This window comes from Trachinotus anak, unplaced genomic scaffold (assembly GCF_046630095.1).
Source record: "Trachinotus anak isolate AG129_WGS33_773 ecotype Australia unplaced genomic scaffold, CSIRO_AGI_Tana_v1 ptg000018l, whole genome shotgun sequence".
NCBI classification, from domain to species: domain Eukaryota; kingdom Metazoa; phylum Chordata; class Actinopteri; order Carangiformes; family Carangidae; genus Trachinotus; species Trachinotus anak.
In genome coordinates, this window is record NW_027273869.1 from 16,957,750 (window position 1) to 16,985,521 (window position 27,772).

Sequence of the window (27,772 nt, forward strand, 5' to 3'; positions counted from 1 at the left end):
TTTTTTTTTTTTTTTTTTTTTTTTTAACTTTGCCATCGTGGATGAGATCCTTGCAAACTTAATTCCTGAGTAACTCCAGCGGATTGTCTGGTCCAGTTTTCTCCCTCCTCTCTCATACTTTGGATTATTCCTGCAACAAGGAGATATGTTGATTTTATTTGTGATCAGTCTGGCCTTGTTGTCAGATGCAGGTTAGTGTGTTTTTTCACATCGAACATCCTTATTGTCAGAGTTATTGTTACTGATGCAACAATGTGCTGTTGCTGCTCAGGGACAAGTGCATCAATGCAGAACTCGCCCAGAGTTTCAGGCAATTTAACCTCTGACTGGAAGGGTTTCTACTCGGGATTTCTGACACATGAACTCACATATATTAAAAGTTTAGAGTTTATTTTTGAATAATTAAGCGAAATATTAGCCTCCAGTTTCCATATTAACCTCCTGGAAGAATAGGACTGTAGAGGATATGTCTGAGACTGATTGTTATTAACTTTCACTGATTTGGATGGAAGTTTGGTATTAAAAAACATGAGAGTTGTGAATCATATTTTTCATGTACATCAGTGGTTTCAAAATTAAGGATTTTCAAGATCCTATACATTGAAATAGTTTCATATAACATAATGTTACTCTCTTAGTTACTAGTGCACACTGTATTCATTAGCACAATGGGAGAGTGAATATGAAGGATTATTTTGTTTAAGGGATCCAGTCTTCCTCTCATGACCTCCTCACCTACAGACAGTTATGTAATTCAGCATGAACTCCAGCCTGACATCCATTGAGAAAAATCATATTTTAAAATTGATTCAGCCTTTAGGGTTTAATAAGATTCTATCTGTGAGGTCTTTGATATGAAAAACAAAGCGCGCTCCAGGTTTAAGATAATAAATCCACTGAGGGAGATGACACTGTGGCCCCTCGGGGTGGGGGGTGGGGGGGGGGGGGGGTGGGGGGGGGGTTACAAAGCGTCTGCAAGGCGTCTGAATGCTGCTCATCCTCCCTGAGCTGCCAAACTTTATCTGTGTCAGAGTCCACGCTGGCTGCAGTCTGCAGCAGGCAGGTGCACAATGCCTCTATTATCCCTTTTTGCATAACGTTTCCGATCTAGGTAAATCACTTGACTTTTGTCCACACACTCACACTGACTCACTCTTACTCTCAGCTCACCCACACTATCACACACACTCTTTTACTGTAAGTCAGATTTCAGGTGTGTCTGTTCATTAAACCTCCAAACCTGTCTAGAAAGTAAGATTTCCTGGGTCAAAGTGGGTCAGTGAATGCTGCCTAACAAGACTTTTTTATTGGTTAATATGGTCAATTATTAGACAAACAAAGGCCAGTTCCTCTAAATTAAAACAGAAACTTTCTGACCTTTCTCTCCTGTATACTTTTACAGGTAATTTGGGTTTTAATTGTCCAGAAGTTAAGAAATACTGCAAGTTCCACTTAAATTGATAGCATATTCAGATAAACACAGACTCCTGCAAAGCTCAGCTCCCGTGCAGAGAACTGCCCAACAGATAACTCAAAACCTGGCAAGACCAGATCTATATATCTAGATCTAGATAGACCAATCTATCTGCATGGTTAAGTACTACTAGAAGTGAGTTGTTTGGGTGGACTGACCCTTTAAGCTGAGGGCTACTGAGTGCCACACCTTGCTGTACCTACCCGACACCCACACTTTCTCTCTTTTTTTCTTGTTTTCTCTACAGAGCTGTTATGTCACCACAGCCCATATTTACCAAGTGCATGTATAAACTTCTCTTTCTTTTTTTCTCCATCCATCCAGGTCTGTCGGTGGAAGTGTTTCGTGCAGGTGTGGCCCCTCGCTGCGAGAGCCGGGCCTGCAACCCCCGCATGGGTAACTTAGCCCTGGGTCGCCGGGTTCTGACGCAGACCGTCTGTGGCAACAATGGCACCGAGCTCTACTGCTCCTACTCCGACCCCAATGCCAACCTGGCCTGCAGTGCCGCCAAATGTGCCAAGTGCAACGCCGGCCTGCCGCTTCTGTCCCACCTGGCCGGGGCCATGTCCGACTCCTCCTTCCGTCACCCAAACACCTGGTGGCAGTCAGCTGAAGGGGTGGAGTCGGAGACGGTGCAGCTGGACCTGGAGGCTGAGTTCTACTTCACGCATCTCATCGTTGTGTTTCGCTCGCCGAGGCCTGCTGCCATGACCCTGGAGCGGTCGCAGGACTTTGGGCGAACATGGAAGATGCTGCAGTACTACGCCAGTAACTGCAGCGAAGCTTTCGGGCTGGAGGAGGGAGGAGCGGGCCGGGACGGGGCCACCTGCACATCCAAATACTCAGGGGCTTATCCCTGCAACCGTGGAGAGGTGAGGAGGAGGCTCCGTGTTTGATCTGATGTCTGACCTTTCATCATATTAAATGCCGTCATTAGAATCTGTTTGAAGTCGAGTTTGTCAGCTTGTACAATGTGCAACACTCTCTATTCTTAGACCCTTCAACAAGTATTCAATGTCTTTCCATTCTCTTTATAGTAGCCTTTGTTGGTGGAGTCCACCTTTCCCACACAGGATTCAAATTACGAACCTAGCCACAAGGGATTCATGCATGTACTGGACATTATGCATCACACAAAGGCTGGTACACGGCACGTTTCATGCAACATGAAAGACAACATTCAGTCATGAGTTTAGTGTTTCTGTGTCAGATGCTGCTGCTGATTGTCTCTTTTAGACTTTAGTGTATTAAAACGACACAATGCAACCAAATCCTACATTTGTTTGGCTGCGCTGTAAACAGAACCATCAGTTGCTCCGCTTTAGTTGTGTTTGCGACAGAGTGGCCCCCACCCATGAGTTTGATACGTGTGTCATCTTGAACCTAACTCTGGGACTTTGATTTCCAAGTATTTTTACACTTTTATTGAAGACAGTAGTAGAGAGGTGACACCTGGGGGGGGGGAGAAATGCAACAATTGTCAATAGTTGGACACAAATCAGGGTTGATGGTTGGTGTCTAAACTCCTAACCTAATGGGGACACTCATGAACTCAGGGTCTTTTATTGCTGAAACACATCTATCAGTACCACTGGTGACCACAGGTGTCACCAAATCAACCAGGTCTTAAATCTTAAGGTTTAAGAAACAAAATCAGAGAAACCTCAGAAAGAGCATAACCGAGTAGACATATGTAGGAGTAAATACAGTTTTAGTGTAAAATATACGCTGTACAATCAGGTTTTTCTTTCCTTCCTAAAACACAGATTGCAACACACTAATTCCTATGAAATTATGAAACAACACTTTCAGCACCTCTTTCACCATTCAGCCCTGCTGTACCTTCTGGAAGCAACTTTGATGATCAAATTTCTCAACCCAAACACGGTGAGATCGCTCAGAAAGCAGGTGAACGCAGGTGGAAAGGTGGGCGGATAACACCTGCAGTGAGCTGCTGCGGGGGGGGGGGGGGGGGGGTTCCTGCTCAGAAGGCACCTTTTTCTTCCTTCTGTGAATGAAGCGCTCATGATGTCATACTGTGCACGCCACTCTGCAAAGTGACAGGTAAACCATGCCATTGGGCAGACAGATGCTCACAGTTTTCCAACATTTAAAGTGCACCCTCCCCATCACTACCCCTCCCTCTGGAACAAATTCAGTTCAAGTCACGCAACATGCAAGAGTCATACGGCACACTTAGCACGCTGAGGCAACTGAAAGCAGAGAGCAGCCAGGTGTGGGGCGCTCCGAGAGCGTATGTGCATGAGTGAGTGTTTAATAGGCGTACTTTGACTGTAGCACGAGAGGGCTTCCTGAAAGTCCACTGATGTTTAATTGAAGCAGTGTGTGTCAGGAGCTGCTCTGCAGATGTGTGCGGAGGCACATGCCAAGCGTGGTGCTGCTCTGGGCCCCCTGCAGTGCTCTCATGTGTAATGAGTGTTTACGCCCTCTCTGACGGGCTCTCCCTGCTACTACTCCGTCCTGACAGCTGTTATGGGGTCATAAATCTTTCTCTATGTATTCCTGCTGCTGGTATGCAGGCGGTTATCCAACTAACTGCCCAGAACCCAAAGATATTCAGCTTACTGTTGAATATAACAAAGAAAAGCATCAACTTCTCTCACTAAAGAAGCTGAAACCAGCAACGTTTTTGGTATTTTTGCTTAAAAAACTAGAGTGGAACTAGATCGAGTGCATACCCACCTTCCCAAGGCCAAACAATCCCACACGTCTTTTGTTATCAACTATAGCTTTATTTATTTATTGTCTTTAATCCTGTTCCAAGACAGCTGTGCAGTTTTATTACCTGTTCATTGCTATGTCACAACCGCTATTGTTATTGTGTAATTTTTTTGAGAAGCACATTGAATGTAATACTGATGTAAGCATTCCTAAATGGTGCTGGTGCCATATGCACTGTTACTTACTGTTAACAAGAAAATGTGCTGAGTGGAGCACATACCTACACCAAGGACAATGTTAAACATACACCAAACTTCAAAGGAAACAATTCTAATTCATGGTAAATGATCCAGATCTGCTTCAAAATGTATTGGGTTCTTCCTTGGACCGTGTCCCATCCCTCCACCAAGTTCGGAGCAAATCGGCTCAGTGTTCTTTCGCTTAATCACTGAATCGACTAATCCTTGCAGCTTTAAACCTTTAGTGCATGAAGGTGTGAAAATAGCAACTTGTTTTCCCTGTTCTGTCTCTTTATGACTGTGCTTCACATATTAGTTTTAGCCACCTGTGCTAGGAGCACAACCTTCGCCCTCTAACCCATCAACTGCTGACCCAGAGGTTAAAAGAGGTCAAGTAGTGCTCTGACAGACCAGCTGCTGCTGCTCAGCTGTTCACACGTTTTCTGCCTCTGTGTGTTTTTGTTGTGATTGGACATCACCTGTAATGACAGTTAAACTGTCTGTGGCCTTCGCAAGGTGATGACAACAAAACCTTATCCTGTGCAGTGTGTGTTTTAGGGCTGTTGAACCTCACTTTCTCTGTGTTTCATATACAAATGTGCACTTGCTTTAGTTCAGACCAAATAATGAATGATTATTTATGAATTGCCCCAGACTTACATCTCATCAGGACATTTGTAATTTAAGGTTATTGGTTATTGACTGCAGCACTTACCAGATATTGTACCCTACTTCAGAGTAAGACAAATAGTCAAAAATATCATTGCTTCAACAATTTGCATTGAAATATTAAGCCATACTAAATAAAAGGCACATCACCCGACTTACTACTTGATTTAAAGTTCGCCTGCATGTGTGTGGGAAGCTGGAAGCGATTATAGGCAGCAGGTATTCTCAGCTTTCTGCCTCTCGTGTTTCTCCTGCAAACATGAAAGCATGTCATCTCTTGTGCTGAAAGCTTTTCGTGTTCACCTGTAATGTGGGGAAAAGGTGGTGTGTGTGTGTGTGTGTGTGTGCAGGACTCCTTGTCTTATTTATGAGGTCAGCTGGGCTGGAAGAATGTGAGTGTTTGTTGTAGAGACTGACCTCCTTAGGGAAGAGAGTGAGGCAGACCAGCCAACACACACTCACACACATTTTCTTTCTCTTTTCCACAGTTTCTCAAGCACACACACACACACACATCCCCCCACACACACACATACACACTCACCCGTGCCCTTTCAGATAAACACATACAGTCGGCTCTCCGTCTGTTGGCTGGGAAGGAAGTGCCGTTGCTCTGATGGATGTTGGTACTGTTGGCTAGACACCCATCCCCCCTCTCTATTACCCTCTCTGTCTTTCTCCTTCCATCAATGCCCATTGTGTGTTTACCAGATTACAGTCCACAGTGCTTTGATGGAATTAGGCCTGTGAAAGCCAGACTTACTTTATTTTTCAGCCTGAAACAGGAAGAAAGATTATGAGTGGACACATGGTCCACAGTGAACCCACTGCCTCAGAGAGACAAAATGAAAAAAAGGCCCATTTGGCCCAAAATGTGTTGCATATTCTAATAGCAGGTTTAAAACTTTAACCCACAGTATCTGCTTTCAACACAATGTATACATCCAGTCTCTGCTTTTCAACCTCTATAATGATACTAATGATTAATATCCTCTATAGAGCAAAGTTTCTCAGACTTGCACATTAGCTACTAAGCGGTGACGGGGAAACATGGATTAAAACAGCTGGTTCTGTACTTATGATAATGTTACAGTCAAAGGTTCCTCCCAGAGTTTTCTTATAAACAACCAATTATGTTAATGTTAAGAACAAAACAGATTATGTGTATTGTTGTTGCCCAAAAAACCTTATAAATACATTTCTTCATTATAAAACATTTCCAAAACTAATTGTATTAATATCTTGAAATGTGCATTGCTTACATTCATGCAGTGTCATTTCCCACCTTTGCACCAACCGTCAGTCAGTGGAAATAGCAAGAAACTATTGGTAGGAATATGTCTCGCATGATATGGCATGAGCCTGAGATCTAATCAAAAGATTGTTTCATAGTGTCGTTAGTGTTCAAAAACTCCATATGGTAGCTTTAAAGTTCAACATTTTGAGTTTTTACAAATGTTTCACCAAAAATATCCTCATTTGTAAATGGGGTAAATCAGCCTAAACAAATTTTTGACCTTAATTTTATGTCCCTTTGCATCCAAAAGTTGTTTTCTGCTGCAAGTGGACACTGTTAACCTTAACTTAGAGTAGACAATGTCCTCCTTCAATGCAGGAAATACGTTCGTACAATCCAAATTGAGGTGAAAAAGGGAAAATAAGCAGTTCAACGTGTATCATAGTCCTTTAAAATGGTTTAAAAGCAGAGTGTATGAGCTACAAGATTGCCCAGTTTTCAACTGTTGTTGTCAGACTGTCCTTCAGTTTGCTTGGCCTCCTAAAACCATTTAAAGACCCTTGAGGTTTCCCCAGACTTACATCTATCCGGGACACAGATTAACATAAACATGGGTGTCATCAGCATATTTGCGAACACTAATATTTAGTTTCCACATTCAAAGGAAATCTGTAAGGCACACATTTTGTAGTAGTAAAAGCTCCATGAAGGTCTGTTGTGGAATTTGTGTTGTATAAAGGAAACCACAACACTGATGTGATTTTATCATTGTGTGTTTGTGTGCATGCCAGTGTGGTTGTGTGTGTGCGCTGGTGTTGCTGTGGTGTCGCCGGGCTGTCGCAGGCCTTTTGTGCGGCCCTGAGTTATGTGAAGCTGCATCTCCGTCCCGTCTTTGTCTGGCCCTGCTCTCCGTGCTCTCCCGCGGACCGGCGCCCCTCGTCCTATTTGTCGTGTTCTCTTAATTGCGGACCACAATGCTGTGACCCCATGACCTTTTCCAACAACAGGGAAATTAATAGCGCTCCTCCCATCATGCTCTCAGCCAGTCATCCAGCCAATCAGGGAGCTGCATGGGGGCTTTGCTTGCATCTCAACCAAAGCTTCAACCAAAGAAAACACTCTCTCTCACACACACACACACACACACTGCTCACCCAATGATATCAGTGACAGCTATCCAGTAACAACAACACACACTTTGGTAAAGAGACACACTGCAAACACACATTTCTTTCACAGCGAGAGTTGGGGCAGACACCAACTTTTTCACCCCGACAACAGTAGCGGTGTTGGTTGCTAGTGGCAGCAGTAGCCATGGCGATGGCAGCCCACAAAGGGGACTTCGATTTGAAGGATGTCCAGGGACCAGACAGAGTAAAGAGCGAGAGAGGGGGGTGAGAAGGAGGAGAGAGGGGGGAGAAGGAGAAAGGTTGGGTACACTAATTCAGGGACACCCAGCAACCTCACGGTCATGTGAGGATGTAGTCAACGATGGCGGCGTGTAAGGTCACAGTTTAGTGCCCAAGTGATACCAAAACAAACCCCCATTAACATGACAGATGTAATGACATGACCAGCATCAATGACCCCGATTGTGCCACTGAATACATCCGTCTAATTGCTTTAAATCATGAAGTGGAGCTGCAAGAATTTTATTATCCTTTTCCGTAATTCAAGACGTAAATCAAAAGTAAATCACAGAGGCAGAAAATCACTGATACCCAAACCCAACAGAACAGTCCCACTTTCCCACTGTCCATGTTTATATTGTATTTCCAAGAAGGAAGGAAGTGAGGCTGCAACTAACAATCACCCTCTTCAAGTCTAAAAGGTACAGAAATGTAAGAAATATCTAATCACTATATAAAAAGTGTACATCACAGGCCACTAATGCTGCATTCAGGCAATGTTGGCAAAATTGGCAGAACAGGAAAACAATTCTGCAAACTCAGTTTTTGGCTAGAAACACCCTCTGAGACTAGACTGAGTTTGGCAACAGTCAGATGACTTCCCACCTCCGAAAGCTCACACACTTAGTAGAACTGGCATGGTTCTGTAATTACACTTCCCTTTCTTACTTCAAAAAGATTCATAAAGCACGTTTGCTAGATAATTTGATTGCACTTTTTTGTTTCAAAAACAGCACTTCAATGTCTTTTGGATTGACTATTGAGCCCAGTAAAAATGGAGGTCTGTCTTTATTTGGCTAATTGAATTGCGATATGATTTCAGGACAGATTTCAAGTTCCTATTGTGTCTGTAAACTGCTCTCTTTCTCTCTCTGTCTTTGACCAACAGGTGATCTTCCGAACACTCCCAAAGTGGGAGTCCCTGGATCCGTTCGGATTGGAGGGTCAGCAGCAACTGAGGGTGACCAACATCCGCATTCGGCTGCTGAAGCACCAGTCGTGTCCCTGCCAGACCAAAGACCTTGCCTCCGCACACGAAGCTCTTCCGACCCGACACTTTGCCATCTATGACCTGATAGTGAAGGGAAGCTGCTTCTGTAATGGACACGCCGAGCAGTGTGTTCCTGCACCGGGATACCAGCCCATTCGAGACCGCACCAACCATGTGGTAAGAGCGGAAAGATTTGTTCATTATGAGCTTTTAGAGTTTAGATTGCATCTGTTCACTGTAAATATCTTAACATTTACTAGCAAGTCTAAAGATATAACCTTGAAATCTCTTGAAATCTTTCTTCGGCTCATCAAAACCTTTCCGCAAAGTGCTACCTGTAGTCAGAACCTAGAAGCCATACCTATTTAAGTCTAACTTAAATTAAAATAACATTTATCAAAATACAATTGAATACTAACATAACTTGAGTATGAGCATTTGTTCTTGACCTTCAAAACAGAAGTTTCACAAAAAAATAAATAAATCAAAACTTCTAGGTAGGGTAGCACGTAGTACACGATTTTAGCTGCATCTCACGGTTTGTTGAAAGTTCTGGAAAAACAAGGAGGCGGATCTTAAATTTCTTTTGTTTTTGTTGTCAAAAACAATCAAAACCCCTCATCAGTGATTACATCTCCAATGCACAGAGACTTGTTTCAGCCTTGAACACCATGATTCTAATGCACCATTCTGACTTTTCATCAACTTTCACGTGTTTTGATAATTATCATGAAGTAATCAGCCATGGGCAGGTTTTTCACTTCTCCTAAGGAAATCAAGATTATAGGTTTGATAGTTGCAAACTAAATGGCTTGTTCATTTTTTGTTGACAGTTGTGTTAATAACAGACTGAAGGACGGGTGGAGGGATCACCTCTCTTTCTCCTGTTTCCTTTGATCTGCTGGCTCTGTCCGGTCGGATAAACAGCTGCTTTTCCGCTGATAACAAACCCAAGAGATGGAGATATTGATTCAACTCAGGGTTAATGATGGTGCTGATGTGTGTGTGTGTGTGTGTTGATGACGGTGGGTGTGAACAGGCAATGTTTTCGCTTGAAATCAAATATAAGCGTTTCATAGGCGGGCTCCTATCGCAGCCATCTCCACAAGCAGAAATGATGTATGACTTTGAAGCCGAGCGTCTGTTTCAGTGCAATCAGCGAAGCTCGACGGGGGAAAGTGAGAGTCAACAAGGAGTTTCCTTTGCAATGTATAAAGACATTTAATTATAGTAAACAATAGCACGATATCAAGCAGTACAGCCCCACTGATGCTGGATTTTTTAAAATTTATATCATATGAATATTTGAGAGTTTAAGAAGAATCCAACTACAAAATATCAGCCTCATCTACAAAAACACCCAATGCAACATCCATATGTACGGGTCCTGACCCCACAGGTGCAAAATACATCACCTGTGGTCGCCATGCACCGATTAGATTCAGTTAACGTTTCGAGCGGCTTTTAGCTGGAGAGAGCCTCTGCACTCATAGAACCTGGGTTACATATATAACCTTGTATTCTCAACTATCTCAAACATATTACTGGTATGTCTGTATTGAAACCTCTTAATATCAAACATCAGCAACATATTGGCTCGTCTGATTTGGCGCTATTATACAGGGCTGATACAGGCCTTATATGAGATATCAGTGAGTCAGTTTCCTCGTCTAATATGATGCAGGTCTGTTTAGTCAATGTTGCATTCGTGACTGGTAAAGATGATGATTAAATTCATTCTTAATGCTCCGCATCTTGCTTTCTGCTTATCGTCTTTTCAATTATTCACCAGTTATCTGGTGCATGAAACGATAAAACGACAACAAAACCCAAGATAACTCAGGAGAGCCCAGATTCTGAGAAGCAGCTGGAGGAAAAAAAACAACCTAAAATGCTCATATTTTATACTGATATGATACAAGAAAATGTTTGGCACTTTACATGAAACTTGAACAAGACGATTCATGTGTGTTTTCTTTCCTGATATCAAGGCTTTTGTAATGAAGCTGCTGATAGTCAGTTTATTGGACACAGTCTTTAAGTCTTAATGTTTTCACGCCAAGAAATTCCAAGTAGCTCTGCTGAGGGTTTTAATGAGGATTTCCTTCTTTTGAGGGTCTAAATCCTCTGAAACAGTATTTAAACTGTTTCAGAGGACTGTGAAACTCCCCTCTGCACGCCAGGATGATAATAACAATAATAAATCATTTCAACGCTCGCCTGTGTGGAATATGAAACCCGGTGGCAAATTATCTTTCGCCGCAAATATTAGTCTTCAAGTGTGAGCAGTAAATCCTTCTTAACCGGCCTCACAACATTACCTCAGGTCATCAGAGCGCCGTTCTGCTGTGTGCCATGCAGGAGCGTTCGGTAAACACACAGATGTTATATAAGTGCCTTTTCCCGCCTATCAGCAGTTTTGTTTTGTGTCTCTGTTTCGACCCAGAGCCGCCGTTTCTGGCAAAACCCAAACAAGCAGAGCAGCACAAGACAGGAGATGAGGGCAGAGATTACTGATCACTCAGGGAAGGGAAGGGTGTGTGTGTGTGTGTGTGTGTGTGTGTGTGTGTGTGGTTAGGCATTTTTCAGCTTTTATAAATGTGTGTGTGTGTGTGTGACCTCTTAAAGCTGCCTTAGTGTAGTGTATGTTAAGCGTATATAAACATACGTTGCATACAGTTCTATTCACACATGTACAATATGTCGTGTTTGTTTGGTCTGCTGTGTGTGTGAGGTGCGTGTGCTTAAGCATGCAATGTTTTGTCTGCTCCGAGTGTGTGTGTGTGTGTGTGCGCAGTAATCAGCGGTGAAAGTGGCCGTTATACATCGAGTCATTACTGCCCAGACACTGTGAGCGGCGGGGTGGGTGGGGGGGGGGGTGGGTGAAGGGATCCATTTGTTTGTTGTTGTTGTTGTTTTGTGCTCCTGGACCCCCACATGGGGTTTTGCGGTCCAGGGTGATTACACTGTCTGTTAGTTAGCCACAAAGCCAACACACACACACACACACACACACACACCCATAATGACATCCAGGGCCAGCTAGTGGAGCGTTTGCAGCAATTAGTCCAGCCAGTGTGTGTGTGTTTGTGTGTTTGTGTGTTTTCTTGCTCTTTCTCTTCTCTTTCGTTGCTTTCATTTATTTGCTTTATTCTTTATTCTCTCTCTTCTTAAAGACATGATGCATAAAAGCTCAGATTACTGCTCGCGGTTTGCAGGGATTCAGCCTGAAGCACAGATCATAATAATGACGTAAGATTTTTTTTAAACGACTCTGGAAAGTTATCACAGTGGTTATCGTTTTATCTCCCGTCGCAACAATCGCGAGGTAAACAGTAGAAATACTGTGTTCATGTTACAAAGTAATCCACAAGGAATGTTCCCTTGCTTCCCCCCATTCCCTTCCCTTGCGTTTAGACGCCTTACTGGCTCCATTCAAGCGACTGTCAGTCTGAACGCAGCCCTGTTCCTACTCAGCCATGAGATGTTGTCTGTGAGACCACGATCTGCAACAGAACGCTTATGTTACAAACCTGTGGATTTGGAGTTTTGGAAGATATCAGCATGTGCCATTCATGGAGGGTGTAATGAGTGAGGGACACTACTGAGGTGCATTATGGGAAAGCGTGGATAAACTGGTTTTGGAGCTTGACCCCTACTAGGTACTAAAGGTTAGGGTAACTGAGTCTTTATTAGACATGTAGTATGAAGCAGCTCTTCTTCTAGCACCACAGAAAATAGGTTAGTGTTTTATGGACAAAGAGGTGCTGATTCCAAAAGATGTTTTCCACAAAAGAACAAGTTACAACATCACCACACGTAACCCAACAGAACCATTTCAGAACCAAATGTACGACATACAAAATGTTAACTTGAGAAACTGGAACGTGGCTCAGACTCAACCTTGATGACTCAGACTCGGACTCAGATAATAGGGACTTGGACTCGAGCGCTGGGGACTTTTAGAGGTTTAGTGACCCGACTACAACACTGCATTTGTGTTGATATGATACTTTAAGTTTATTTTATCATATCTAATGACAATATGTAGTTTGAAGGTTGTATCTGTTTATTTCTGATAATGACGATGATACTTTTACTACTCCCCATATTTTTGTCTTGAACAAGGTAAAACTGGTGACACTGAAATCTACTATCAGCAGCCTCTGGAAGTTTCATATCAGTGCAGCCCTGCTGTGTCATCTGAGTGGCCGACTTTACATGATTGCGTGTGTGCAGCTCTCAGTGTGTACGTTTGTTAATTGTCCCGTATCACGGTATGGTAAACATGTGAAATGGGTTGAAATACCAGCTGTCTGGACCCGAGCCAGATGCTGCCGCTGCTCCTGCTGCCGGCCTTTTCCCCTTCTTCTCCTTCCTCCCTGTCCGTTTTTTTTCTTCTTTTTCCGTGCCCCTCCTTTCTCTCTCCGCTCTGGACTTCTTCATGAATCACTCCATCTTTTTCATTTTCGCGATAGTGTCATTAGGTCTCCTGCCTCCTATTTGCCTGGACCTCTCATTTATGCAATTGCTCCCCTATTAGCTCCCTATTAGTGTGACTGAAATGCTGTGTGTGTGTGTGTGTGTGTGTGTGTGTGTGTGTGTGTGTGTGTGTGTGTGTTCACACAGTCTACACTGCATGACTGATCTGTGGTCAGTTCAGGCAGAGGACATGTTGTTTATAGCTGTATTCCTATAGCATGTGGATGTGTTTAAGTCTACATGCAGTACAGTGCGTGAGTGTGTGAACCAGAGCCGTTCACAAGTTGGTGACACATCACACACCGTGGGAAACCAGGGCCAGAATCGATGTGTGTGTTTGTGCTGTGCTGTTACTTTCTATGCGCGTGTGTAGTGTGTGTCTGCCTCTGTAATCATTGTATAATTGTGCGTCCTACATTACAGTTGCACGGTGTAACGCAAACAAATAAAGAGCTTCCTCAGATGCCTTGCTCGCCCCCCTCCTTCAATCATTATCCAGCATGCATGGCATTCCAGCTCAGAGGAATGACAAGGAGATTGTTATTGTGCTCTCAGTGCTGCATACTTGCACTCTTCTCATACACACACACTCATAAACACACACACACACAAACACACACACACACACACACACACACAGGCTTTTCAGAGCAGAGGCCCGTTCCTGTTTCCAGTGATGAAGCCAAACAATCAATCTCCATTCACTAATTTTCGAACGAGGGAGCACAAGAAAGGGATGCAACGAGAGGAAATAAGAAAATCAGAGGGAGCGGAGAGGAAGGGGAGAAAAAAAAGGAAGGAGGATCTTCATCAGACGGAGGTGAAGGAAGAGTGAGGATAAGAGTGAAAGACAGAAGAAGAGTAAAGTCTTCACCCGGAACAGTCTTGTCCTCTCCATCACACTGACCTCTTTGTTCCTCCCGTCCTTCTACCTCTGTCTATCATTTTGCCTGTTGCTAATGAGCTCTTCCTCTCTCTCTCTCTCTCTCTCTCTCCCTCAGGTCCATGGGAAGTGTGTGTGCAGACACAACACTGCAGGTGACCACTGCGAGCGCTGCGCTCCTCTCTACAACGACCGACCCTGGCAGCCGGCCGACGGACTGACGGGGGCTCCGCACGAATGTCGGAGTGAGTCGAACGAACGCACTCGCACCTTTTTCCACCTCAGACACTCACAGATATGTGATGTAACGTGCAGCCGTCATCACTCATCCTGCTTTTATTTACCCCGTTCTCTAAGGGGAATTTGGCAAAAGTTGCTGGAGCTACCTGAATTCCAGGTAGTTTCAGGTGATGTTAGCAGCGTTGCTGGTCAACAAAAGGACTGGTATGAACTAGTAGAACAAACAAAATGATTTGCAGGAGCAGCGTATCTGCAAAGACAGCAGCAGTTACGGCTGGAGAAGATTTTGGAGGAGAAAGAGACAAAAAGGTAGAACAGAGGTTATAGCAGGTCATCAACTATTCTGAATGTTGATGGTTCGATTCCTGGATTCTCCAGTGTTGGGCAAGATAATGAACCCCGTACAGCCCTAAATGCTTAAATAAAACAAGATTTATTTAAGCAAAACAACTGGTCATTTTTGACCATCAGTGCTACGATTTCTTAAGTGTGAAGGTTTTCCAGTTCGTTCAGCAGCTATATTCAGTAGAGACTCAGAAACACGAAACATGAAAAAGCCTCAAATTGTCCATTAAAACTTCTCTGACTCTCCTGTAGCATGATCTGTTTCTCCACCACTGACCTGTATTTAATAAATACATACAAATGTGTTTGATATTTAGTGGAATATTCCTTTAATGCCAATCAAATGCCTCCTTTCAGTCATTTCAGACTTTGTGCTTCCCATAGATAATTCAGCAATGATTTCCTCCCTCTCACACCAGAGTGTAAGTGCAACGGACACGCTCAGAGCTGCCATTTTGATTGGTCGGCGTGGCGTGAGTCCGGCCAGCGCAGCGGAGGCGTGTGTGACTGTCTGCACAACACCGAGGGGCGTCAGTGTCAGAAGTGCAAGGCGGGCTTCTACAGAGACCCCCACCGACCGCAGACCGCCCCCGACTCCTGCAAACGTAAGACACACGAGCAAAACACACACACACACACACACACACACACACACATTAATTATATCTCACTAAGACACGTTGCTCATCACAGTGAACAACCTTTTTCTTGAGCAGTGGAGAAGGGAGGCAGAGTGTGGCTGGTTATTTGTATCATTGGGTGATAGAAGCGAATGCAAAGTTGCACCAAGAATGATATGTATAATTTATGAGCAACCCAGATCAGCATTTAGAGGAAACCTACATGTGAAATTTACAAATTGAAACTGTGTAAATTTGGATTTGTCAGGAACAGGATCTGAGCCGACGCTTTCTGAGTTGCTGATAGAGATACGAGGCAGAGGAAGTAAAACAATTCCATTATGTTCATCCACCCACAAAAAGGAAACAACCACACCTGGGGTGATGCCAAAGAGGAAACCAAATAATCTGGGTTTCATGCAGTGAGGGATGAAGTTTATTTTGAAATGTGGTCAGAAGTTTGAGAAACTGCAGCACCGGTGACGAGTCCAACTGTGGCAACTTATTAATTACACTAAAGAATAATCATTAATTTGGCAGTGAGTGGTGTAATTTAGTAGATTGACTCCAAACTGTGAATTTATTTTTTAATTTATTTAACATTTTTTCACTGAAACTTTACTTTTTTCCATTCAAAGTGAGATTTAAGGTTTAAAATCCAAGCTGAGGAAACCTGTTGGCTCTAATAACATTAAGACTCAGGGATGTTTAACATGTTTCAAGCTCTATTAGAAACAGATTCCAAAATAAAATGCAAAAAGATGGATTCCAGAAATTAAAACTATAGACTTTATGAATAGTGAATACAAGGAACTTAAGGCTTAACCATGTGTCCTTAACACCACATGTGATTCTGTTTGATTTTTGTTTTAGATTTAGTTAAAAAGGATCATTAGGTATCATAATTTGTAGCGGGGATGAAGAAAAGTCTTTTGCTGTATCGGAATATTCAATTCAATTCAATTCAATTCAATTCAACCCAATAATACTCTCAAGGCACATTACAGTAAGGCCAAAACCTCACAGTATGATAGAGAGGAGGTGTCTTCTTCAGGTTGAGAGGAGAGAGGAGAAAGAAAAAGGGGGAGAATATAACATGGACTGCACAGCAAACAGGTACCAGTAGTTTTATGTTAAAAAAAAAAAAAAAAAAAAAAGAATCTCATATTAATCTCATCTTGCATTGTATCACTGACCACATGTAGTGTAGTTCACGTAGTCATCACTCCGGTCGACGCACAGAAGTGTTGTTTGTTGACAGGAGGTGACTTTAGGAATTTTAGATGCGAACATTAGATGCAGATGAGTCAGTCCCGTCACCCTCAAACCCACAACGACGTCTAAAACACACTGTCAAATGTCATGAAGTATAACTGATGATACTGGTGTTGACAAAATGCTACTGGCGGGAATCATAACATTAACCTCGTACGCACCACACTGGCACAGCGCTCTCATTATCCCGAGGAATGCCGAGGACTGAGATCGCAAGCCGGGACGTGCTGGATAACACTGATTCTTGATGGGCACCTGGCTCTGTCTCTCTGTGTGTGTGTGTGTGTGTGTGTGTGTGTGTGTGCGCGTGTGTGTGTGTGTGTGTGTGTGAGACAGCACGCTCCATCCAAGGTTTACACCACAGTTAATCATCAGATGGCGGCATTCCTACGTCTTGAGTCAAAGCTCGACACACAACCCCTGCTTGTCCATCTCAGCTTGTTTTGCCATTTTTCATACATGACTCAGAGCTGGAGTCGCTTCGGGGTAATCATTGGAAGTAGTTGTGACTGTGTGAGGGTCCTCTCTGCGTCTATGTGTGTGTGTGTGTGTGTAGGCGGGTTGAGCGGCTTGCTGCCCTCCAGTGATGAGACGAGTCTTAAGTAAACACAAGATAGTCATCCATAAACACGACAGTGGCTACATTCACCCTCTGATTATCTCTCAGATTTGACCTAGGCAGCCCAGTCCTGCAGGTATGCTGGACTCACACATGATTACTGAAGTATGTTTGTGTGTTCATGGAGACACACATCATCTCATTGAATTCAAAACAACTGTCAAATTGCAGCAGACCATTCAAAAACGCTAAGGGAGGAAAATGTGTTGGCTATCAGCCCAGTTTTGTCACTCAGAGTTGGGGTGTTGTCATGTATTTGTTTGCTTTTTACATCACAAGAAATCCATTAAAACAGAAATACCAACATGATCAGAGAGTGAACACATGTTGGGAGTGATACAACACATTCATGGTTGTCAGTGCGATCCAAGAGAGATCCATTATCTCACAACGCTTCTGCACCCCTGAAACATCTCAACAGCTATAATTCATCCTCAACAGAAGATCTCTTGGCTTTTCATCATGAGGTTGACATTAATTGTTCTGAGTGAAATATGTCGCTATCTGATGCACACCTTCATGTTCCCATGATCCTCTGGCTTTTTAATCTGGCGCCATCATCAGGTCAACATTTCAGTCTGTCATACATGTGTACCATCACTCCAGCCTCCTTATGACAGCTCCAACATAAATCATTATCTCTCAGTCTGAGCCTTGTCATTCTGCTTGGAGTCCATCAATTCAGGATCTTATAAATGATGAATTATAACATTAATTTACAGCCTCATTCCATTGTTGCTCTGGAGTATTTTCCCAGTAGCTTCCTCCTGTGCCAATTTAAAGGTCCCATGTTGTGTAAAGTGAGATTTCCTTGTGTGTTTGTGATTATAAAGCAGGTCTAGGTTCTATATTTATACTGTGAAAGTATCAAAGCCTCAGTCCACAGAGAAATGCACACAGCCTGTATTCAGAAGCTGAGCCTTAAAACCAGCCGTCAGTACTGTAACTTTGTGATGTCACAACAAAGCAGCCAAGCCCCGCCCACCTGGGCCCACCATCCAACTTTGCAAGATTTGGTTTCTCTGAGTGTTCAGATGAAATCTGCAATATTTTTTTTGATCACTCAGAAAACAGTCAGCCAATCAGAGGAGAGGCTCAGATCCTCTCCTCTGATTGGCTCACTGACCTGTTGCTACTGGAGCTCCAGAGAGAGGAGATGTAAAACGACACTGAGATGGTTTTTGATTCACCACAAATATATCTTCTTATGGAGATATGGAGAACACTTAAGATAAAATAAAATAAAACACTGGAAAGTGTAAAATATGGGACCTTTAAAACCAAGTCTGGCTGTGCTGGCATCTCTAATAAGGTCATAGGAAACTGATCCACCACTTTAAAAAATTTTTTTTTTTATCCCAGGCGTGTTTTAATAGGGTTTAAATTTCACACTTTGCACCTGAAAACTCAGTGGTGGGACAACTTCAGCGGCTGGAAGGCAAATGATCCTCACTGACGGCTGATTGATAGAAAAAAAAAGAAGCGACCACATGCTTGGAGAACCCCTGAGACGAAGGTACAGGTTGTGAAATCCCACCGTAGCCGCTCGCTGACAATGGAGGAATTTCCCTCCGTTGCGAGGAACATTTTTTTCATACCAAGCTCCGAGGGGCCCGGGAAAGAAAACACTCTTGTCAAGCTCCACGCAAGCTCATACACACCTAAACACTTAAGCAGAGGGGAAAGTTACAGTGTGTGTTTATGAGTGTGTGTGTGTGTGTGTGTGTGTGTGAGTTTGGGGTGGGGGGCAGATTCGTTATCTGCTCTGGGTGTTTTTTTGTGGTTGTTCAGGCAGGTGTCCTGTCATGTCTCAGCACACGCTCATAAAGTTTTCATTGTCAGCTCCTGCAGCCCACAGCTTTCTTAGATACACACACACACACACACACATTTCCATACAGGAGTCCTTGTGTATTGACCCCCTTCAAATGCTCATAAATTCTCACGCACATATGTAAACACACGCGCTTACTGAACACATCGTCCCACGTGTTTCGGCTCTACATGGAGCTGAGGTGGTGCTGTAATCTCTGTTAATTATTAATATGCGGAGGCTGCTCACCAAACAATAGTGTAGATAGGACCTGATGCACACCCACACACACACACACACACACAAACAAAGCTGTAATATTTGGTGTGTGTCCAGTATTTGTATGTCTGTGTGTGCTTGTGTGCGTGTGTGTCCATGTCTATAAAGTCTCTGAATGTGATATCTTTATGATTTCACTGATATTGTCCTGTTGGGTCTCATGATAAGGTTTATCTTATCTTTGTTGTTCCCGGTGATTCGTATGATAAAGTGTCTGGTTTAGGAGGTTGATGAGACGATGTCCTCGCTGGGCAGAGACACGTTTATGGTGCATCTGCAGTAGATGAGTTCTCAAACGTCGGAAAGCTGCAACTCCTGCAAAGTTTTATTGAGGAAATTCGCAGAAAACTGCAGAACTAATCCAACCAATGACAAAACACACACAAACACAGACCTATATCTCATCTCTATCAACGAAAGAGGAAAAAAACATATGTAATATGTAAATATTTAATAAGATGTCTCTTATGTCCCTGAGGTGACAGAAATAAAACATTTTAAATCAGTTTAGAGCTCCTACATATGGCTCACAGCTCAACAGTAATCACTTAGTCAATAAAATGTTAGAAAATGATGAAAATCAATAAACTACAATTTTCCAAAATCCCAAGATGACATCTTCACACTACTGGGTCATACTGATAGGTGTTCCTAATATTTTGCCCGTCCCATTTATATGAGTTATAATATATTAGAAACACCTCTCAGTGTAAAACCATACAGTTCATTCAGTTGATATAAACTGGACATTATAATCCTCATTAAGGGAGGATTTATTGCAGGGTTATTGTATTATACTGCATTAGTTTTATCTAAGTGTATCTAATAAACTGGCACGTGTGTGTAGATTAATTAATTAATTAATAGCAACTTTGACCTGAACTGGAGAATCAGTATTTTTACTAAAGAGCTTGAATTAAAACTTAAAATGGGTGTGATATGGATTTATTTTAATATGCAGTTAAGAAAATCACTGGTGGATTTATCTTCTGCATCATTAAGGAAAATATAAGAAATGATCAACAATGTGTAATGTTAGTTTAAGATTCTCACTGAAACATGGCTGTTACAGGAAACTTTAAAAAATATACATCAGCCGAATACCAATGTCAGATGATGATGATGTAATGATATGTTTCCATAACAGTCATGCATTAATTACTTGTTCTGCCTGTTAATAATCCTAATACATCAGCCTGGAGGAGGATAAAACAGAAAACAAAACAGTGCTGTCTTCCTATCACTGTCTAAAACAAAGCACTTTGATTATGTGAATGTCTAACAGACCGTTGTTTAATGTTTTTATGTTGTTTGAGAACTGCTCATTGGAAAAACTTCACAGGCGACACAGCACTTCCTTGAGTCTTCAACAATACACACATGAAGTTTGGCGTTGATGGGTTGAGCGGTTGTTGAGAAAATCGAAGTTTATTAGCGGGATGTCACACAACTTCCTTCATTAAATCTATGACTTCAAGTTTTTGTTTATTTTAATCTATAATCAAAAGCATTAGTTGTAAAAAAAAACAAAACAGAGAGACAGGCCTCTGGGTGTACAGTAAGTTAGAGTCATTTACTGCCAGTCAGGCTTCAAGCATCATTAAACAGAAGAGAAATGGCTCCAAACAACACCCCCTCTATGTGTCTTTGTCTTCGTCTTCTGCCTGTCCCCCCGCCCGTCCTCCCTCCCTGTCTGCCCCCGAGATAGGGACAGATTTATGGGGAAGGCAAGACACCTCCTCCTGCAAGGCTCCAGGTCTTAGTGCTCACAGCAAAGGCAAGACAGCAGACAGTAGTTTTCTCAGACTGTTAGTGAAAACATGGGTGTGTGTGTGTGTGTGTGTGTGTGTGTGTGCAGTATATTGTTTTTGGAGGTTGTTTAAAGAACACCCTATCAGCACACAATTAGAGGGGACATGAGGGAGGGAGAAAGCTGCGATAAGAAAAAGAGAGAGGCCTTTGTGTTGCGAGCTCTTAACAACAATACCAGACAGACAAATAGAACAAGTGATGAATGATGAAATTCTAAATTATCACCAGTCCTGGTAATAAATTAGAATCTGCAGGTCAGCAAAGTGTCATCTTAGAAAGCCCTTTGGACTCAGGGCACCACTTATGTGATTTTTTTTCTTACTTTACTTTTTACTTTATATCACTTATTTTTCTTCAGAGATTCATGGTCCCCAGATAATGTATCCGACTGACCCGCAATTTTTGCTCTTAGTGCCACTGTGAGGTTCACATTTATGGCTTCAAGTGAAAAGCCTCAACAACTATCAGATAAACTTGGTTCAAGCATTCATTCCCCACATATTGAACTGTTGACTCTAACTTTTGTCAGATTATGTTTTTTTGGATTATATACTCCAACTATAATAATCTGCTTTGGTGAACTGAATTTTTGCAGCAGCATCAAGGCAAATCTGAGAAAATTTCAAGATAAACAATAGAGAAAACCAGGATTAGCATATGCGGGTAATTTTAACTCATTAGCATGTTAAATAGCATAGGATTAAGATCAATGCACTGCTTATTGCAGGGCTATTTAATATATATAGCACATAAGGATTCTTTTGTCAGTTCTCAAAAACTGCAGCTCAAGTGAGGTTTTGAAAAACTAAAGTTGCAGAATGTCACAGTCCAACATAACCTCCAAATCTAATTTATTAATTTTTTCTTTCCCAGCATGCAACTGTCACCCCTTGGGCTCCATGCCATTCCACTTGGCGGACAGCTCACCCTGCGACCCCTCCAATGGAAACTGCATCTGCAAACCTGGAGTAGGTGGAGCCCACTGCGACAGGTGCATGGTGGGATACTGGGGTTTCCATGAATATGGCTGCCGTCCATGTGACTGTGCAGGCGACTGTGATCCATTCACTGGGGACTGCATGTTTGGGTGAGTAAAAACCTTTTTTTCCTTCCTGATTCCAGTTACATATATAGTAATACTACACTAATATGTACAGTTTGATATTAGTGCTTTCTTCCCCCTGAATTTAAAATCTGTAAACCCCCCTGCAAGTTATGTTTTTTTGTGAGGTAAAATGAGAGCAGGACCAAGATAGAAGTCAGATGTGTTTAAAGAATAAGACTAAATCATTGTATGTTGTTATAGAGGTTGCACCTGTGGTACGGTCTTACACCCTAGAGGCTACAATCATCAATACACCCTAAAGTAATAAACAGATCGATAAAAGACTTTAAAGGTGGTTTGAAATTGGTAAAAGGACAAATTTCAAACTCTACACAAAAAGCTTTTCTGGTGTAAAAATGAGGTCCATTTAGTACATTTTAACATTCCCACATATGCATGTGTGTGATAATGTGATTTATATGTGCAGCTCTGATCTGGACCTGTACAACTTAGAGGGAAACTCCAGCGAGCCAGTCAGGATCTTCAGAGCAGACGAACTCTTCTCTGCCCTCCACTACTCAGGTGAGATAGGGACTGTGTGTGTGTGTGTGTGTGTGTGTGTGTGTGTGTGTGTGTGTGTGCGTGTGTGTGCGTGTGTGTTATTTATCTTCCTCCACAGTTCGATGACCAAGCATTAATGGTTAAGTAATGAAAATCTTGATAGGGCCTTAGAAGGACATGGAACAAAGATGGTTGTGTGTGTGTGTGTGTGTGTGTGTGTGTGTGTGTGTGTGTGTGTGTATGTGTATGTGTGCGTGCTTCTGCGCATGAATAGTTTCCAAGTGTCCCTTCTCTCACCAGACACCACCAGCAACATCACCACCATGCTGCTTTCATAGGCACATTCCTTCCTGGACACACACACTGTTCTTAGATTCTTAGGACACGTACCTGAGAGCGCGCACACACACACACACACACACACACACACACACACACAATGAGTTATGTTTCAAATATTAAATGTGTGTCTGTGTTTGTCCCCTGCAGAGAAGTGTGAGTGCAAAGAGCAGGCACTGACCAACAGTAAACTCTTCTGCACCATGAATTATGCATATGGTAAGAACACAAACATCTTCCACACACACACACACACTGTACCTCATCAGCTGGGTGTCACTAAGCTTTTCCAAGCAACAATTAAAAGTATATTTTGGTTTATTGCAAACTGGGTCTTAGAGGTGTTTATGGGTCCACATGCAGATATCTGGTCATAAAACAAAGTACTGAAAAGAAATACAATTTTGGCCTGATGATGGCACTGAAGGAAAAATTAGATGATGCCAAAGTTACTACAGTTCATCTTGACTGTCTGTACCAAATTTCATGGCAATCAGTCGAGTAGCTGTCAAAACATTTCACTCAAATCCACAGAATCACAGTGCAACTGGTGGAAAAGTCAGAGGATCACCAAAGGCATTAGGGTACATGAATGTCTCTACAAAGTGATGGTCCAACTGACTGCAGCATTCAGAGCAATAATTGATTTTGCTCCAACCCCCCTGGGGAAAGCATAACTAATCTGAATTTTAGATTAAACTGAAAAAAAAATATCATAATCACAACACTCAGCAAGTTAGACAGTACAGTTCCACGTCAGCCCTCTTCAACAGGCCCTATTAACCGCCAGTGGAGTTAGATTTTGTACACAATGCAGTAAATCCTTCCTCTTTCTTATAAATCAACACTATACCTCCTCTGGTGACTTGAAAGTAATAAAGAGCATTTTAAAATTTTATGCTTCTTAGTTTGACACCAGGCAAACAATGTGGCTTCATCTTTCTTTAAGAAATTCAAATGCACACAACCTCTCACATGCTTGCACACTGACGGTCTCTCTACCCGACTCTTAGTGCTGAAGGTGAAAGTGCTGTCGGCCCACGATAAGGGCTCCCACGCCGAGGTGGAGGTCAAAGTTCAGAAGGTGCTCAGTCAGAACACCAAGGTGAAGATACAGCGAGGTCGAGTCACCCTTTACCCCGAGTCCTGGACTGCACGGGGCTGCACTTGCCCCATCCTCAACCCAGGTCAGACACATATTCATACTCACTCAACTATGATTGTACAAGAGACGAAATACAACAGTTTTAAAACTACAACAGTGTTTAAAACTGTTGTAGTCTTTTCTGGTATAAAAGTTGATTGAGGTTTTTAAATTTTTTAATTGCTTTCCCAAAGAAGAATTGTCCTTGACCTTTGACCTCATTCCTCAGGGGCGGAGTACCTGGTGGCGGGACACTCGGACCGTAAGCAGGGCCGCCTCCTGGTCAACATGAAGAGCTTCGTCAAGCCGTGGAAAGCCAGCTTGGGGCGCAAAGTCCTCGCACTACTCAAGACAGACTGCAACTGGTAGACAGACAGTTAAAGCTGGAGGGTCGACAGACACAGCGAATGACGAGACTGTTTTTAACAAAACAAAGCCGTGGATTTGTGTTTCCTTGTCCTCCACGCGTGGAATATTATATCGCACAGGATTTCGGGGGGACTGGACAGACATTTGAGACCCCTCCATTCTCTGCTGTTGTCCAATGAGAGCATAAAGCTAGCGGTGGACTGCACAAGCTAAAAGCACACAGGATGTAATTTTCGTTAAGACATATCTGCCTCGCATCTGAGCAAAACTGTCACTCTTACATTCTTGATGTAGGATTTAAGCAAACATTTCCTTTGCTGTTGCTGTTGCTGCTGCAGCGCAAGAAATTGAGGAATTCAGCGCTATGACCAAGAGTTCTCTGTTTTGAGTGACTGACCCTAGACCCGTTGACATACATTATAACACACACACACACACACACACACACACACACAACTGAATTCCCTCCTCTCTGCAGCACTTTAGCCTAAGATGGACTGAGGGAATATGGACACACAAAGAGAGGAAGATGAAACACACCCACAAATCTATAATGCCTGACTGTGGATGGAGAACGCCCGTCCCCTATGTGCTCTTGTACAGTGGACACACAGTCACGGAGGCATCAGTGTGTGTGTGTGTGTGTGTGTGTGTGTGTGTGTGTGTGCTGCAGACACGATGTGCAAAGCACCCAGAGTGACGCTGAACAAGCCATACAAGCCACTACAGGTGGTTAAATCTTAGCCAGTCCAGGTGTGCCTGTGTTGAAATCAGAGTGAATGGGTTTTACCCCAAACGTGAATGTATTTGCTTGACTGTTTTTGCAAATGTGTGTGTGCATGTGAGCTAGAGAGAGAGAGAGAGTGGTTGAATGCAGAGGTATACTACGAGCACAGTCCAGATTCAGTCCAGCTCTTAAGCTTTTCTTTAGGATCGTGTACACTTTCAAAAAACAGCCGTTCCATTGTTTATGATTACGTTATGAACTGTGTATTGATTCATCTCATATTACACTCCACTGCTGAATTCAGAAAATCCTTGTTATTCCTTCCTTTGTGCTCCTGTACAGTATTATTTGTATATATCTATATAAATATTATTGTCCATCTTTCTCTCTCTGTTTTTGTTTTTTTGTCCTTGTATGGTTATATTAAAGGACAGTTCTGGTTTATTACAACTTGAGTCTTATTTTTGGAGGTTTGGCTAGCAGATCTATTGGCTATAATAACACTGTACACACAATTAGCAGTTTGCTAAACCCCTCTACCAAACAATGCTAAAAATGCTAACGTAAACATGCTAGAAACGGTGTTTATCTGCTCTAATATGAGCTACCAATGTTAGCATGTTTGGCTAACTGTCTTACTATGTACAGAAATAACATTAATGTAGTGTTACTTACATGCGTGTTTCCTGTGATAGCGTGACGTTTGCCAAAGACATTGGTCAGTTTTCATCTTCATCTTTTTCCCTTGTAAAAGCAAAAATACAAGCAATAAAGCTTAAATGCGTTGTAGCTTGTCAAAGTATGTTTTTCTAGTAAGCTAGGTATCCAAACATGAATTAAACTGATTTTAAATTTTCCTTATCATTGTTTACCATAGTAGTCATTAACTAGTTTTTAGTTATTTACATGTATGAATCATCAGGACTGTTTCTCTTTGACATTAAGCTAACTTTAGCCTCATTCTTTTAGCATGCTAGCATGCATGTAGCCATCAATTATATGGTAGTTTTACATTGTTCAGATTTTAAAACAGTCGCCCAGAGACGCCCAGGACAATGTTATTTAACCTATGTGTTTATTTCACTTTATATTATATCATTTTTGGAGTTAATGTTATTTAGCCAGCTAGCTTTAGCTGACAAACTCTGCTCACAACAGTTGTCATTCTCTTGGACATTAAGCTAACTTTAGCCTCATTCTTCTAGCATGCTATTGCACGTAGCCATCAATTGTATGATAGTTTTACATTGTTTAGATTTTAAAACAGCAACCAACTCATGCAGCCAATGTTATTAACCTGCATATTTATTTAATTTTATTTAATATCATTTTGGTGTTAGTGTTACTTACCTAGCTTTAGCTGACAAAATCTGCCCACGACAGCCGACAAAATTAACATCACCAGACAGAGATGAGAAGCTGCTTTTGACTACCTGTCTGAAATCAAGAGTGTTTCAGTTTCAAAAATTAGTTTCTGGGATTCATTTAGCGCTGGTAGTGAAGGTAAACTGAAAAGAAACAGAAAGCTTGACAGTAACTTAGCAAACCACCATTTGCTGAGATATGGAAACAAAGACACATTGTTAAAGTGTGTCAGACAATCATGCAGGTTGTAAACAAACTGCAATTAAAACCAGAATTATCATTTTATACCAGGGAGTAAATAGTTTATAACCTGTGTGATCGTCTAACTGCCCCGTCTGACTTCCAAGCATTTACTTGGCGAGTACAATCTTGTTATTGACTGACATATGATGGCAGGAACTGCAAAAATAAGACGTCATAAAGTCGTCATAAAGAAGTTATTTCTGCTTGGCATTGAGCAGCTATCTCTCCTTGTCATTGAAACCTTGTTGCAGAGCAGAAAGACGTGAACAGGGACTCTCAGCAGCTGATGTAACTGTCCAGGCCTTGAAATACTTCACATAAATTGGACAAAAATATCCTTATCAGCCTTTCTCTCTCTCTCTCTCTCTCTCACACACACACACACACACCTCCCTTCCTCTCTGTGCGTCCCTTCAGATTAAGTCATCCATCACTCTCCCTCCCAAAACACTCGCCCCTACATTCACACAGCGCCACAGAATGTAGACCATAACAGAGAGGCTGGGGCGAGCACACACACTCTGTTTGGGTTTAGGCAGAGTGCGTGTTTTCCACCTCCTCCTCGCCCGCTCGCCGTGACGTGGTTGGCCGAGAGGTGTGGACACATTCCTGGCGCATCGAGCAGCGCCGCGCGGCAGGCCGGGTCAGAGGTCACTCACCTGTCTGCCGGCCTCGCCTCGCCAAGGAGAGGTGAGTGAGGGAGTGGATGTTTTCTCGCAGCCGAGGCCCGGATAGCCTCTTGTACCCACGTTTCCTCATTCGTGGCCCATTCACAGATCTGTGGCAGAGGGGTCACGGCTCCTCCTCATTTCTGCCGGGCTGTTTCCAGACAGCAGGGGAAGGGGTGAACGAGTGCATACAGGAAGAGGAATGTGACTGGAAGGAATGCCTCAGTGCCAGTGGTGGAAAG

The 27,772-nt window shown here is 42.7% G+C and overlaps 1 protein-coding gene and 1 long non-coding RNA gene across 2 annotated transcripts; one reads left to right on the plus strand and one right to left on the minus strand.

The window, feature by feature from the left end:
* Positions 1–26,740, minus strand: LOC139635297 (uncharacterized). The gene is made up of 3 exons (XR_011694155.1): positions 26,605–26,740; positions 25,930–25,998; positions 1–130 (listed from the first exon to the last, which is right to left on the minus strand). It is a non-coding gene; the product is annotated as an uncharacterized lncRNA (long non-coding RNA).
* Positions 51–24,659, plus strand: ntn4 (netrin 4). Its single transcript, XM_071502460.1, has 10 exons — positions 51–191; positions 1,799–2,346; positions 8,600–8,878; positions 14,185–14,311; positions 15,071–15,256; positions 21,943–22,156; positions 22,602–22,696; positions 23,165–23,233; positions 24,028–24,201; positions 24,388–24,659. Exons 1-10 carry the CDS (start codon positions 146–148, stop codon positions 24,525–24,527), a joined length of 1,878 nt encoding a protein of 625 aa, XP_071358561.1. The 5' UTR covers positions 51–145; the 3' UTR covers positions 24,528–24,659.
* Positions 26,741–27,772: the final 1,032 nt, after the last annotated feature.